The sequence below is a fragment of the Tasmannia lanceolata genome, unplaced genomic scaffold, assembly GCF_043159265.1.
Source record: "Tasmannia lanceolata isolate RefF3 unplaced genomic scaffold, GAP_Taslan_0.1 ptg000004l, whole genome shotgun sequence".
NCBI lineage: Eukaryota > Viridiplantae > Streptophyta > Magnoliopsida > Canellales > Winteraceae > Tasmannia > Tasmannia lanceolata.
The window spans coordinates 3,385,478-3,399,865 of NW_027518681.1; the positions used below are offsets into that span (position 1 = coordinate 3,385,478).

The following is a 14,388-nucleotide window of genomic DNA, read 5'->3' on the forward strand; positions in this document are numbered from 1 at the left end:
GTTAATGGAAATGTGGTAAGAGTAGGAGTCTAGCGGTATAGGAATACAGTAAGGGCGAAATTCTATTGGTTATTGGCTTCTCCATGGAACGAGCAACCCTTTAATTTGTGGCCTCTAAAATGGTGGGTTCAGAAAATATAAGGTTTAGAAGAAAATGATCCTAAGATTGAATTTCTACTTCAAGATGGATTCTGTGCTCATCTTTGTAGTGAAAAAATCATCCCAAACTATATGTTTGTAGTGCATTTATAGCTACTTCTTTGCACAAGAAGGGGCTGTCCCAAGTAATAAATGGGGGTGAATTTATTAAGTTAACATTTTATTGAAATGTTACTTTGGACAGCCCCTTTTCTTGCTTTGGTCAGCCCCTTCAAGTGAATTTATAACTACTGTTTTACAGGAAGGGGCTGTCCCAAATAATAAATGGGGGTGAATTTATAAACTTAACATTTTATTAAAAAGTTAGTTTGGGCAGCCCTCTTTTCTTACTTTGGACAGCCCCATCTAGTGTATTTATAACTATTTTTTTACACAGGAAGGGGCGGTCCCAAGTCATAAAGGGGGTGAATTTATAAATTTAACATTTTATTAAAATGTTACTTTGGACAGCCCCCTCTACTGTACTTATAAGTTATAGCTGCTTTTTTACACAGAAAGGGGCTGTCCAAAGTATTAAATGGGGGTGAATTTATAAACTTAAACATTTTATTTAAAAATAGTGGGGCCAGCACGGCACGGCATGACGGGCCGTGCCGTGCCTAACCCCAATCACATTCGTGCTGGCAGCCTGGCACGACACGTCACAGCATTTCGTGCCGTGCCGTGCCTAGCCCACGGGCTTCAAATTTTCGTGCCGGCCCGGCCCGGCCCATTTGCCACCTTGATACGGTAATTATTCAAAGAGAAGTAGGGAGTATCTAGAATGAGTCTCAAAGGGACAGTCCTAAATTGCTGAAATTTGTATTCCATGTGCATCACGGGAAGTCCTAGTATGGACTTCATGTTTGGCTTACCGGGAAAGCAATGGAGGTAATAATTCTTCTGCTTGGTGTTTCATCCATGCTGAATGAGTCAAGAAGCTATGCATGTTGCCCATATGTTTTCTTCAAGGAAGTTGTGTGACTACATGGCTTGTTGAAGACTAAGTTCTAATTGAGACAATTTATAGCCAATTTTGAAGGATTGTCGACGAAGAAGAGAAAGAAGCTCCAATTTCAAGAGCCTCCCATCTGTAAATTGACATTCAAAGTGTATTGCTAACTACAAGTATGATTGGGGTCAATAAATCTCAATGGGGAGCCAAATTTGTATACCTTTGAACATTAAACACTACAAGGTGGTCTGCATTTGAGATGGTCCAATGAGAAACCCAAGCAAGTTCTAGACTTGGTTCCTTTTTTCTTTGCTAACAAAATATAGATATTGATGGCTCTGACAAGCATGCAAGCTCAAGTTAAAAGATGACTGAGGCAACACGTTGACAATGAAAGATTTTCACTAGGGGGAGGGGAGCATTATATGTTAGTGAAGGAAAAGATATTGAGAAGGAATAACATCCAACGTTCCAGAATCCAGATCTATGATGATTTCAATGAAAAAAAACTTGAGTAGTTCCTTCCAACCCAGGGAGGAGGATGGCGATACTTTAACTGCCAATGATAAGTCCAGATCTGCTTAGGATTCACAGTAGTGGCCTTGAGTAGTGGTGATGAGATCAGTAGGGGGTTCCATCATCATTGAAAAGCTTCAAACTTTGGCATCCAAGATATTAGAAACCCAAAATTCCCAGTATACATGAAATTTGATATGGCTGAGATGCAGTATGTTTGCAGGGTAAAGCAGAAGCTAGGCTCTATAGTAACCAAGGAATGTGTTCAAACAAATAGTAGCACATGTTTCTGAAAAAAATGGAGGTAATGATGTAATGGTAACCTATATGGCAAAATTATACAAGCACCCAATTCTCATTTCCAGCAACTCTTCAATTCAAATCGAACCCTGTAAACCCAATGGGCAGTCAAGCACAAGTCTCTCAGTTGTCAATCCAACATAGTAATGAATGAAGCATTTCCTATCATTTCAAAGACTTCATTCCTTAAAGAAAATCTTAAGGTATCATGCGTTAAACCGTCTTCTTTCAAGGTCATTCAGAGAAGTAATAATAACTGCATGAGCTTTAAGGAACATTTTCATAAGCATGATGCATGCATTCGGCTATAAGGATTGTATTAGCTTTCAGCTTCAATAACTTTTGAACAGAAGCATTTCTAACCAAGGATATAATAGAAAAGGAGTAAATGTAGTGAAAATGCCCACTCTGATTTCAATTTTGTTAGAGGCCATAGCCATAGCTAATTAAAATCCACTACCATACTCATTCAACACTTGCCTTATCCTCTGATCTCATATCACAAATTCCATTTCAAGTACAGAAATCATTCTCAGATGGCTCATTCCCAAATGAACTTCCCACCAAGAAAACTGATGATAAAGGATGCTAGGAATTTAATGCTTCGATCAACCAAGCAGACTAGGCAACTCATGAGTCTTTGTAGGATCCATTTAGGAGTTGATGTCAAAAGGCATTCGGAACTGAATTTAGTCAAAACTACAAGCATTTAGATCTTAAAAACTGTCAGTATTATGTGCTTTGGCAGAAACATGCAATTTGCACAAAAAAGATCAATCTATTCCAGAGCTACGATAAAGTGGGATGAACTTCACTGAAATTGCTACAGAATGGTAGGATTCACGAAGGATTAAGTCAGTGAGATTTTCATCAATTTGAAGCTTGCAAAACTTAAAACAAGAGCCAAAAACGATCATGGCAGCAAGTTCTCGGTTTCTGAAGTGTGCTGTCATGAATTCTCATTCTTGACACTTTTGATCCTAATTTTCCATTGCTTTTCTATCATGGTGAGGATGACTACAGCACTCACTTAAAGATGGAATTTGGCATGAAGAAATTCCCAATCATAATGTTAAAGTATAAAAGATAAATAACGCCTTTCTCTAACAGCTTAAGCTTTTGGAGAAGTTGGTAAGTTAACATGGTATTAGAGCCAAAGGTCTCGAGTTCAAACCTCCCGGATAGCAAAAAATCCACATGCTATGGTCGGCCCAAAGTGGGACCACATGTGCCATGTGTTTGCCAAGTGGGCCACACATGCGGGGGAGTGTTAAAAGTATAAAAGATAAATAGACCCTTTCTCTAACAGCTTAAGATTTTGGAGAAGTTGGTAAGTTAACACATAATACCACAAGGACTGATGTTTCCCACAAGAACATTCCATCAACCAGTAATTTGAGTTCCAACTTATTTTCCTTGAAATTTCTTTGGATGGATTTGGTGAGGTACAGCAAGGAGAAGACAGTCCAGTGACTTTCTGATGAAATCCTTGAAAGCGCAAGGATCGAATTTGAAGAGCAAGAAATGAGGCTTGAAAATCAAGCTGTAAAAACTCTTGGGTAAAATTCAAGAGATTTTTCCCCAAAAAAGTGGAACTTCCCTCCCAAAAGAAAATCTAAGATTCAATTCTCCAATTCAAATACAATGTAAAAACTAACTACAAGATGAATCTAAAGCCCTTATATAGCCCATTACATTTATCAAATCCCTAAAGTACCCTTAGGCTACTAAATGACATTTAAAAACATGGATTAAGCTCAAATGCCTAAACTACCCTAATACATAGAAAGTGATGAAAATGAACAAGAACTTAGCCTAAGGAGCCGAGTGTAGGCCAAGGTCTTTCCAAGGGGTGCTCCTGCATCAGTTACCGCTCATTCAAGATGAATTCGACAAAGGAATGTTTGGTTTCTCTGGAGCCTAAATTTCTAGAGCTTGAGTAGAACTAGGAGATTAGTTTGGGAGGCTATTATTAAATTTTGGATAAAAGTTTCTAGGTGCTTGGACAAATTTACAAAGAAAATTTTGAAGTTGCAGTCAAGAACAAACCGTCTTCCATAATTATTAGACATAACATCTCTAATTTAAGAGAGAGAGAGAGAGAGAGAGAGAGAGAGAGAGAGAGAGAGAGAGAGAGAGAGAGAGAGAGAGAGAATTAGAGTGTTTGTACTGTTTTAATGGGGAACTGACTTAGTATAGCAGGTTAATAGTTTTGTTAGGGCTGTTAAGAAATATGTACATACAATCATTTATGAAGATAATCTGAATCTTTTCTCTTTCATACTTTGTGCCTACAGCTTGAAATTTCAGTGCTGGCACTTTATTTTTCCAGCTTCAAGTTCCTCTCTAGTTAAATTTACAGCCAACCTCATGTGGATTTTTATAATTGTTCAAACGATCTTCATTAATGGCCACTTGATAAACTTGAATTAATTCAAGTTCTAGTGATTGGACTTTCTACAAGTTAGTCCTCCCGACTAATTTCAGATGATTTGCATTATCCTTGTTGATGGCTTTGTATTCTCTCGAACCGATGGCTTGAAAATTTCCCCAGCACAAGCAATAGCCCCAGAATCAGTTCCATGTAAAGGACTTTGGTCCTTTGGATTTCCTTCCCAGTGAGATGGCTTCCTTGTGGGCTATGTAATCTTTTAGTTCAAGTCTGCAAATGACATAAGTTTCTAAGGCACACAAAATTGAATACAGAATGGTTGACACCTCTCTAGAGCTCAATGAAGCATTTGAAACATTTATACATCTAGGTGTTGGCACGCTACCTATAGACAGCTAGTTGTAGGCCTCATCTTTTTAATGATTACTCCACCAGACACACTACAAGAAAGTTGGGTTTTACTGGCAGTCATTTGTCGGCCGGTATAGGTTGCGCGGTTGAAACCGCCACTAATGATAAGGGCGGCCCAGTGCACGAGGCTCCCGCCATTGCGGGGTCTGGGGAGGGCTAGATGTATGCAGCCTTACCCCTGCTTTGCAGAGAGGCTGTTTCTGTGACTCAGGCCCGTAACCACCAGGTCACAATGGAGCAACCTTACCGTTGCACCAAGGCTCGACCTCTAATGAGGTTAATAAAAAAATTATTTCACAGTTTTAACGTAAGATATAGAACCGGCACCACATTGCCCATGTTATCTATGTACTCAATTAGTTCACAGTGCTCCACAACAACCTCATTGCCATCCAGTGACATGTTCGCGCTTTGACAGGGCACGATATCTGATGGGTCATCCATCCCACTTTATTCATTGCCTTAACTGATGTAAATTGAGCAACTTACTATAATTCTTGTCATTTCAGAGCTGCAAAATTACATGTTCTTAGATCCTAGCTTATTCCAGGAAGCAATTTCCACAGCAAAAGCTAGAGGGGACATAAGAGTATGTCTTCCGTCTGTGGTGAAGTTGTTTGTTAAGAAGTTAAGATTCCCTTGCTTTACCTTTTATTATAGGTAATGGAAGTTTATTGAAAGGAAATATACAGTAGGGCACATATACATTCAAAGAAGAGGAAGACCAAAAAAGCACAGAAAACCTTGAAAGTCCCTCAGCTAAGGTCATGTCTTCCAAATTTGTCTCACAATAGAACATCAAGCAGTTCACGTGCATCCAGTGTCCTCAATTCTAACTGCTAACTTCCCCAAAGTTTCTCACCCTTACTCATCCACCTAATGACATCAAGAGATCTGGTGCAGAAAAATGAACAGAGAAAGGTTTTTTCCCCTTGAAGAAAAGAAATCGCTTCAGCCTGAGTGCCTGAGTTGAGGCACTAGAATAGATAGCACCTGAGAAAATTGCCCTTAGTTATCATAAATGATCTCAAATGAAACCATCAATCCTCAAAGGACAAGGGTTTTCAAGAGAGAAACCATCAAGATTCAACCTCAGATGTCCATTCAGTGAGGGCTTTCCGTCATTGAAGAGCCCTTTGAAAACTATACACAATGTCCTCCCTCATCTACGGAGATCCTAAACTATAACGACACTTAATTCTCGACAGGAAATTGTTTTCTTCTTTATCTTGTTGATCACCTTCTTCCAAAAAGAAAACACTATAGGTGACAACATAAGCTTTTGATTGCCTCCAATCTAGTTTCTTACATAAAAAAAAAAAACATACAATTATTATAAAAGAAATACGATGGTCACCCCCTAACCTATATATCGCACTACAAGCAGGCAACTGATATCTTCATGAAATCAATGAACCATGAATGAAATTTATTTTTCATTGGCAACTTATTCCCTCGTTGACATCTACATCATAGCTTGAGGGAGAAACCAAGATGTATTTTCTATAAATGAAGGTATAATCTTCCACTTCTCTCAAGTTGGTATGTCTCAGACTCAGAAACTCAGAGTTGGAATCCTAAAGAAAGACTCCGGAGCACAGTTACCTCACCCAATGGGCTAGTTGCAAGCTGAGACACTGTCTTATAAAGCATTAAAATGCGATTTGGGCTCAACTGATTAGCAACAGTGATGCTCTAAACATGTCCAACCAAAATTATGTAAAACACCTAAAATTATATGTAGACTTATAAAATGAAGCTCAGGAATGGTGATCATCCAGTGACAACAGGTCCATCATGACTAAATTATTGTTGTGAATGACGAAATGGCATGCTGAAAACCATGAATGTGAAACTCCTTGACAAATGAAAGGCTGGCAGACGAGGAGTTCCACTGACAAAGGAAGGAGAAAAATATCATTCCTGAAAAAGGAACCTAGGAAATGCTTATTAATTGTATGCCTCAAATTTGAGGGAAATAATTTTTCAAAAGAATGAAAAGCAATTTACAAATTCCAGGGAAATGGTTGATCAGGAGTTACAAAGTTCTGAAGAACCAGTTTCGAATTAGTTCCCAAATTGTATCCCTAATGAAGTTTACTCTAATGTCCATCAAAGAGAGCATCTCAAAAAGCTACCATGGCTTACCACTAGGATATAGCATTCCCAAAGCGGCTCTATATGACCTGGTAGTGGAAAGAGTTGAAAGGAAGCTGGCCACATCGAAAAAGCAATGTCTATTGTTAGGGGGAGGATTACACTTATAAAAGCGGAATTGTCAAACATGCTAGTGTACTTCATGTTGCTTTACAAAATTTCCGGCAAAAGTGGCAAAGAGGATAGAGAAACTTCAACGAGACTTTTTAGGGAAGGGAGCAGAGAATAACAAAAAGGCTGAAACATATAATGAAGTGGGAGAAAGTGTGCAGACTAAAGTCAAATGGTGGACTAAGAATTGGCAAATTAAGATTGAGAAACAAAGCCTTGATGGGAAAATGGCAAGGAGAAGAAAAAGAGGCTTGCGGCATAAAATCATTGGAGATAAATACGGGCAGGGATGGAGGGATTGGGAGAGTAGGAACCTTTTTTTTTATTTTTAAAAATAGGGTAGGAACCCTGTTATAGGCAAAAGTTCGGGTGCATGGAAATATATATGTGTCAAGACCTTTGTATGAACCATTAGTTAGATTGAAGGTACCCATTTTTTGTAAAAATGGGGAGGGTACCCATTTTTTGTGAGACCTATGGATTGGGGAGTCCTTGTTCTATCATACTTCAAACCTATTATGTCTAGCAAGTAATAGCGGGCTTAGGGTCTGTGAGTATACAGAGAGGGGTTTTGGGGATCATCTATAAAAGTTAGGAGAAACCTTAAAGATAGTAAAACCATCAGTTTTTCCCAACTCCTTAGTCTCCCATTATTACTCGTCGTCGTCTAATAACTACCGTGTCTGGACCCCTAACAGAGGGGTTTTGGGGTCATCTATAAAAGTTAGGAGAAACCTTAAAGATAGTAAAACCATCAGTTTTTCCCAACTCCTTAGTCTCCCATCATTACTCATCGTCGTCTAATAACTACCGTGCGTGGAACCCTAACACTATTGATTCTTTTTCTATTCGCTCTTTCTTCAGCAGGTTGTTCCAGGAGGAACACCAAACACACACACCCCGAATTACGGCCTTAGCATGGAAAGTGGTGAGCAAAAGAATCAACACGAGCAAACGGCTTAAAAGGAGGAACATCTCCCTTGCCAACATGTGCATTTTCTGCAAGAATGATGAAGAATCCCTTGATCATATACTACTTGACTACCAGTTCTCCTTCAACCTATGGAGGGCGAGTATCAAAAGTTTTGGTATGAACTGGGTGTTTCATAGAACCATAAAAAACATGATCTTGCAATGAAGCAAAGGCCCCTTCGGCAACAAAGGGAGAGATCTCAAGAGGTTAGTGCCTTATGCCTTGATGTAACACATTTGGAGGAGAGAAACATGCGAATATTTGAATAGAAAAGGAGAAGAACATGTAGAATAATATTGGAGATAAAAATCTACCTAGTATCTTGGGGAAGGGAGACCTCTACTTTATCCTCATATTCTATGGGAGACAATTAAGAGGAATTAGAAGACAGTGATATGGGAAAGTGAGTTTGAGTCTAAGGTGACCCCAAGAAGGCACTCGCCTCCTCTTGGGTAGGAATTTTTTTACTTTGATCAGACCTCAAAAGGGAACCCAGAGAGCAGGAATTAGAGGAATCTCTCGCGATGATAACAGAGATACACTATTCACTTTCTCCGAACCAACAGAGATACGTGATTCGAATAATGGTATGTGAAAGAACAACAACTATCATTAATCAGTGAAGGCATATCGGCTAATGTCTTGGCATTTGCAAGCAACAAGGCGCAATGACATGAGATTTAGCCTGCACAATTTCAGAAAGTAAGGACCTCTGTAAGACATTAAACCCTGAATTCACTCGCACAAGACGATCTGCAAATGAGTCTGCAGATCACTTAGCAAATGATGGAGCGAACAAAAACCCTCCAGAAGCGACCAGTTGATGAATAGTTAGAGGAAGATGGAAGGAGGCGATGCCCCTGGAATTATAATCCGGCGAATGCTAAAAACGGATATTTGATAGAACCCTAGAATTCTCAAGTGCTAGACATATCTAGGACAAGTGAGCCCAGTAATCTGACTCAAGGAGTCGACTGTATTAACTGGAAGGGGACATCTTGTCCCACTACCTGCTGTAATCAATCATTAATATTAATAAAATTTCATTACCTTTCGTTAAAAAACAGCATTGTAGACACAATTTCTAACAAGACACCATTTACATGATGAATATTATCATCAATAAACAGACATCATTATACACTAAGTGGAAAACAATGAAGATGTTGATACTTGCTATTATCATTCAAACCATAACACTAATGACCTCAACCGCCTCCCTTTGAGACGGCCCAACTTATGAACTGGCTGTTAAGCCTATTTCAGTCTCCTAGTTGGTTTTGTACCAAGACTTCACGTGGAAAAGTCGTTTTATTTTGTAGGAACATGGAATACCATGACATGCTTTGACTGATTACAGTGGTTCCTATCTTTGCTTCATCAAACCATAGCAAGGTCAATTCCTGCTCCAAGAAATAAAGTTGGGCCAAAATTCCTCAAAGGGGCAGATTCTCATGAGATGAATATTAATAATTAGTGTAGCTGTTAGGTAGCCACTCTATCCTACTAATTAGGTTTTAATTAGAAATTTCTCAAAAAATTTCAGTCACCTGATTCCCTGTTTACTTAAATGGCAATGATCAGGAAGCACATGCTCGATTGCTTGCCTTGTTGTGACAAAGCTTCTATAATCGTGATTTATGCATAAATAAAGTATTTCCATAAATTACCAAAAACAGTCAGTCATTAGTAATACCAGTTAGGCCATTAAAATATCTGTATTTAGATACTGCCCCAGTGACAAACACATAGCATGAAGATGCAATTACAATTAAAATTGTATCATGCAATTCAAAGGCCAGTTCCACCTGATAGAAAGTGCTCCTCATCAGGCTAATGTCCAGTTTAAAATCAAACAGTATGGATTTCATCTAGATGGAAAAAAAATGAGAATGCCAGCTCAAAATAAGGATTTTCACGAGTAAAAGCAATACAGAATGGAGCACCCAACTCATAATGGATTCTTCAATCTTTATTGGCTGCAATAATTAAGTCTTACAGAAATTATAATGCCTTTCTAAGCTTACAAACAATCGTGTAATAATATAACATACATTTTTTTTTGCTTTTCGGTAAAATTCAAGAACAGTCATTGCATACACTAAGTATCTACAGTTTTTTCTATTCCAACTTCAAGTCGTCTTCTAACGTGGTGTCAAGGGCATGTTCCTTCTCGATGTATGACAAGTCTGACAAAAGGCTCACAGAAACCTCATCAGTAACTTCCCCATGTTGTTCAGACACAATAGGAATAGGTTCTAAAACATTTTCAGAAGGCATGGGTGCAGGATCAAACCTAGCCCATTTCTTATCCTTAACATGTTCTATAGTAGGATAAAGGCAAACCCCAATTATAATAACACTGCCGCTTACGATAAATGTCTTGGCTGAGGCCAGACACATAACAAGAATAAGCAACAATGCAGGAGGGAGACAAAGAACTACCACCCCAAACGTCTGTAAGGGAACCTTATATGGTCTGTGAAGATCTGGCTTCTTAATCCTCAGTCTTATGAAGGCTGCAAACTCGAGAAGCATCCCTATAGAGTACAGAAAATTAAGGAATTCCACAATCTCCTGAAAGCTCATCCATGACAAGAGAACAACCCCAGTTGCCGAGCATAGGATGCTAAGTGTGGGTGTTCCGTATTTTGACCTACAGGGTAAGTGTTTAGAGTTTAGACAAATCCGTCATGTCTTGCTCAGCTTCAAAATCCGTCTTCATTAAAAACAAAATCCATACCCAAAACCAAATAACTTGAGTAGGAAAACTAGCAGCAATCTCACATACTCAGAAAATACAGTCCATGTTTTGTGTGGTGTCATGTCAATGTTGTAAACATCAAGAATGTTGAAGCGTAAATGATTAAATAACACTAAGTCTAACGCCGTAAGCTTTTGGAGTAATAGGTTGTTTCACATGGTATCAGAGATATTGCCTCACGGCACATCCTGGGTTCAAAACCCAACAACGCTTTGATATTAAAAATCCATATGTATGGCCAGCCCAATAAAAAAAAGAGGGCTAAACGTGAGGGGGAGTGTTGAAGTGTAAATGATTAAATAACACCAACTCTAACAGCTTAAGCTTTTGGACTACTTCGTTGTTTCACAGAGAAGATCTAGAGTACTTTTCAATGATGTTAGTGTGTTACCTTGAGGCAAATACAGAGGGGAGCATTCCCATCTCACTCATTCCAAGCAGCTGGAATGCATCACTACTCATTTCAGCCTCAAATAGTCCCATGTTAGACATTGCGGCCGCAGCTTGAATCCACCACTTGAGCCACACCCCTCCAATCAACATTCCCACTTCAGCAAAGTACCCATCACTCCATTCGCTGGCTGCAGAGTCCAAAGCCCCCGTACCCGCAAGCAATGGTATCAAATAAGACGAAACAACCACAATAACAGCCCCTAACAGCGCCTTTGGGAATGTTCCACTTGGGTTCTCTACCTCTCCAGCCAAAGTACTAGCCTTATCCCAGTAATTCAAATTCCAAAACATACTGTTAAAATACCCCCTCCAATCCACCTTCCCAAAATCCACAACCAACCATTGTTTTGGCATTATGCGAGGAATCGAAAGAAGACCCATTACAACAAATGGACTAAGCGAGAAGACCGCGAGGCCAACCGCAGAAAACCCAACAATGTGAAGTCCTCTATAATTCAAATAAGTCAAAGAGAAGGTAATTCCTAACAAAGCTGGAATTCTAGCAATGGCTAAATTGAAAATTGGAAATGAATGCTTCAAATAATCCAAAAACAATACTGGGTAAAGGGCATTGTCCATTACCCCACTGAGCCACTTCCAAAAACCTTCCTGAAATCCCCAAAAAGGGCCGAAAGCCGCGGATATCCAGAGGACATATCCGCCATTTTTGGGAAAGCTAGTGGCAAGTTCGGCAGTGATTAAAGCTTCAGGGAGGCTCCAAATTAGAGGGAAGATGATAAAACCAAGCAAGGAGAGAAGGGGGCCTCCTCCAGCCCTAACAGAATCTTCTACTCCAAAAGGCCCTCCAGAGACTTCATAGAAAATGAGGGCAATTAGGGGTAGAACAGTCAATTTTGGGTTCCCTTTGATGATGTTATTGTTGTCACCATGAACAGCTTGTTCTTCCTCACCCATTCAAATCTCAATTTTGGGGTTTTGATTGTTGTTTGGCTTGGTGTAGAGATTCTGCTGAAGGATTAATTATAGAGTTTGGCAAAGAGAAGGTGGGTTAAGATCTGAACTGGGGTTTCACGAATTTGGTGATAGATCTTTGTTATGGGGTTTTTAGGTTTTTGGATCGATGAGAAATGGGTACGTTGACCGTTACACGATAGATGCTTCGAAATCCCACAGTTGCAACGTGTTTTTTTTTTTTTTTTTTTCATAGGGCACCACACAGCCGTGGATTCTACATGGATTTTATAATCCAGGATTGTAAAATCATGGATTTTATTAATCTAAAACCTGAGGGGATGTTTGGATACACAGATTTTTGAATCCAGGTTTTAGTTTGAAAACAGTGTAAAAGAATGGTTCATGATCAAACTGTTGTATGCTGTCTTGACAGCGTTTCTTAGCTTTTAAGTATTAAATCCAGGTTTTAGAAATCTCTCCCCCATCATGAGATTTCTAAAAACTCTAGAAACATGGGATTTATCTCCGATCTCTTGCTGTCGAAAAGAAGGGCGAGAAATCAGAAAACGACATTTGTTCTCTTTCTTCTCTCGTCTCTCATCTACAAATTTGAGGAAATCCAAGATTCTAAAATCCGTGTATCCAGCCCGTTTGGATACACAGATTTTAGAATTCAGGTTTCTAGAATTTGGTGATAGATCTTTGTTATGGGGTTTTTAGGTTTTGGGTCGATGAGGAATGGGTACGTTGACCGTTACACGATAGATGGTTCGAAGCCTCAGTTGCGATGTTTCATTTTCAGGGTCACACAGCCATGGATTCTACATGAATTTTCTAATCCATGACTGTAAAATCATGGATTTTACGAATCTAAAACCGCCGTTTGGATACGCGGATTTTAGAATCCGGGATTTCTTCAAAATTGTAGCTAAGAGATAAGAGAGGAAGCGGACTAGTCGTTTTTTACTCGTTTTTGACTTATCGCCCTTCTTTCCGTCAGCAAGAGAGTAGTAGATCCTTGCATATTTTCAGGTTTTAGAATCTCATGATGCAGGAGAGATTATTAAAACCTGAATTTCTCACTTAAAATCCAAGGAACGTTGTCAGGACAGCATACAACAGCTTGATCATGAACCCTCTTTTGCAACAGGTTTTCAAACTAAAACCTGGATAAAAATCCGCGTATCCATGTTTTAGAATCCAAGTTTCAAACAAAATCTTGATCTTGAACCCCCTCTTTTGCAATAGTTTGGATACCCAAATTTTAGAATTCAGGTTTTAGTTTGAAAACCTATTGCAAAAGAGGCTTCATCATCAAGCTTGTATGCTGTCCTGACAGCGTTTTTTGGATTTTAAGTAACAAATCTAGGTTTTAGAAATCTCTCCCCCATTCTGACATTTCTAAAATCCCTGGAAACATGGGATGATCTCCTGCTCCCTTAAGGCTGGGAAATCAGAAAATGACATTTGTGCTCTGTTTGGATGCCGGTAGATCTTGGGAGGATTTGGAGAAGAAGAAGTCAAAGGGAGATTAAAAGCAAATCAAAAGGGAATCAGTCAACGGGGAGATTGAGAGCAAATCTCCCAGTTTGGTTGGGTTTGGAGATTTTTTTTAGGAAATGTTATCAGCACTACTGTATTTTGATGAGGGTACTCTCACTTTATTAAAAGTACAGTATGGCCCGCACCATTGGATGATCCAAACCGTCCATTAGATGGGCCACAGCCTAAATAGGTTGTGCCCCAAAAATTATTTCCATAGGTTGATCCTAACCGTCCTATCTATAGAGGGTTAGGATCAACCCTCTAACATTCAGATCGGAGGGTTAGGATCAACTTACAGAAATGATTTATGGGGCACAACCTACATGGGTTGTGGCCCTTCTAATGGACGGTTTTGGATCATCCTATGGTGCAGTCCATACCGTACTTTTAATAAAGTAAGAGTGCCCTCATCAAAATACAGTAGTGCTGATAACAATTCCCTTTTTTCTTTTTACAGGAATTTGCTAGCCACCTTCGCCGAGGCCACTTGCTCGGCTTGTGGCACATGGGTGCAAAGGTGGCTAGCAAAAGCATAAAATGGAAAAAATAGTAATCATTACGATTTATTAGATTTGTGATAGAAGTGCTAAATTTTAAATGAAAAATTACCGAAAAATGAAAACAAAGTAGGAAAATTACAAAAAAAAAATACGAATGTGTGGTACTAACATATGACAATTACCAAAAAAACTACAGTGAAAGTTATAAAATTATGACAATTACGGAAAAATTAAATTTGCCTGAGAATTTCTCCCATT

The 14,388-nt window shown here is 39.1% G+C and overlaps 1 protein-coding gene across 1 annotated transcript; it reads right to left on the minus strand.

Moving 5' to 3' along the window:
* Nucleotides 1-9,884: 9,884 nt before the first annotated feature.
* On the minus strand, nt 9,885-12,349 carry PUT5 (Amino acid permease family protein). The gene is made up of 2 exons (XM_077377665.1): nt 11,109-12,349; nt 9,885-10,609 (listed from the first exon to the last, which is right to left on the minus strand). Exons 1-2 carry the CDS (start codon nt 12,083-12,085, stop codon nt 10,075-10,077), a joined length of 1,512 nt encoding a protein of 503 aa, XP_077233780.1. The 5' UTR covers nt 12,086-12,349; the 3' UTR covers nt 9,885-10,074.
* Nucleotides 12,350-14,388: the final 2,039 nt, after the last annotated feature.

Coding starts and splice junctions, on each gene's coding strand:
- PUT5 (XM_077377665.1), bottom strand. CDS start 12,085: ATGGGTGAGGAAGAACAAGCTGTTCATGGTGACAACAATAACATCATC. Junction 10,610..11,108: donor CCCTCTGTATTTGCCTCAAG/GTAACACACTAA, acceptor CTTACCCTGTAG/GTCAAAATACGGAACACCCA.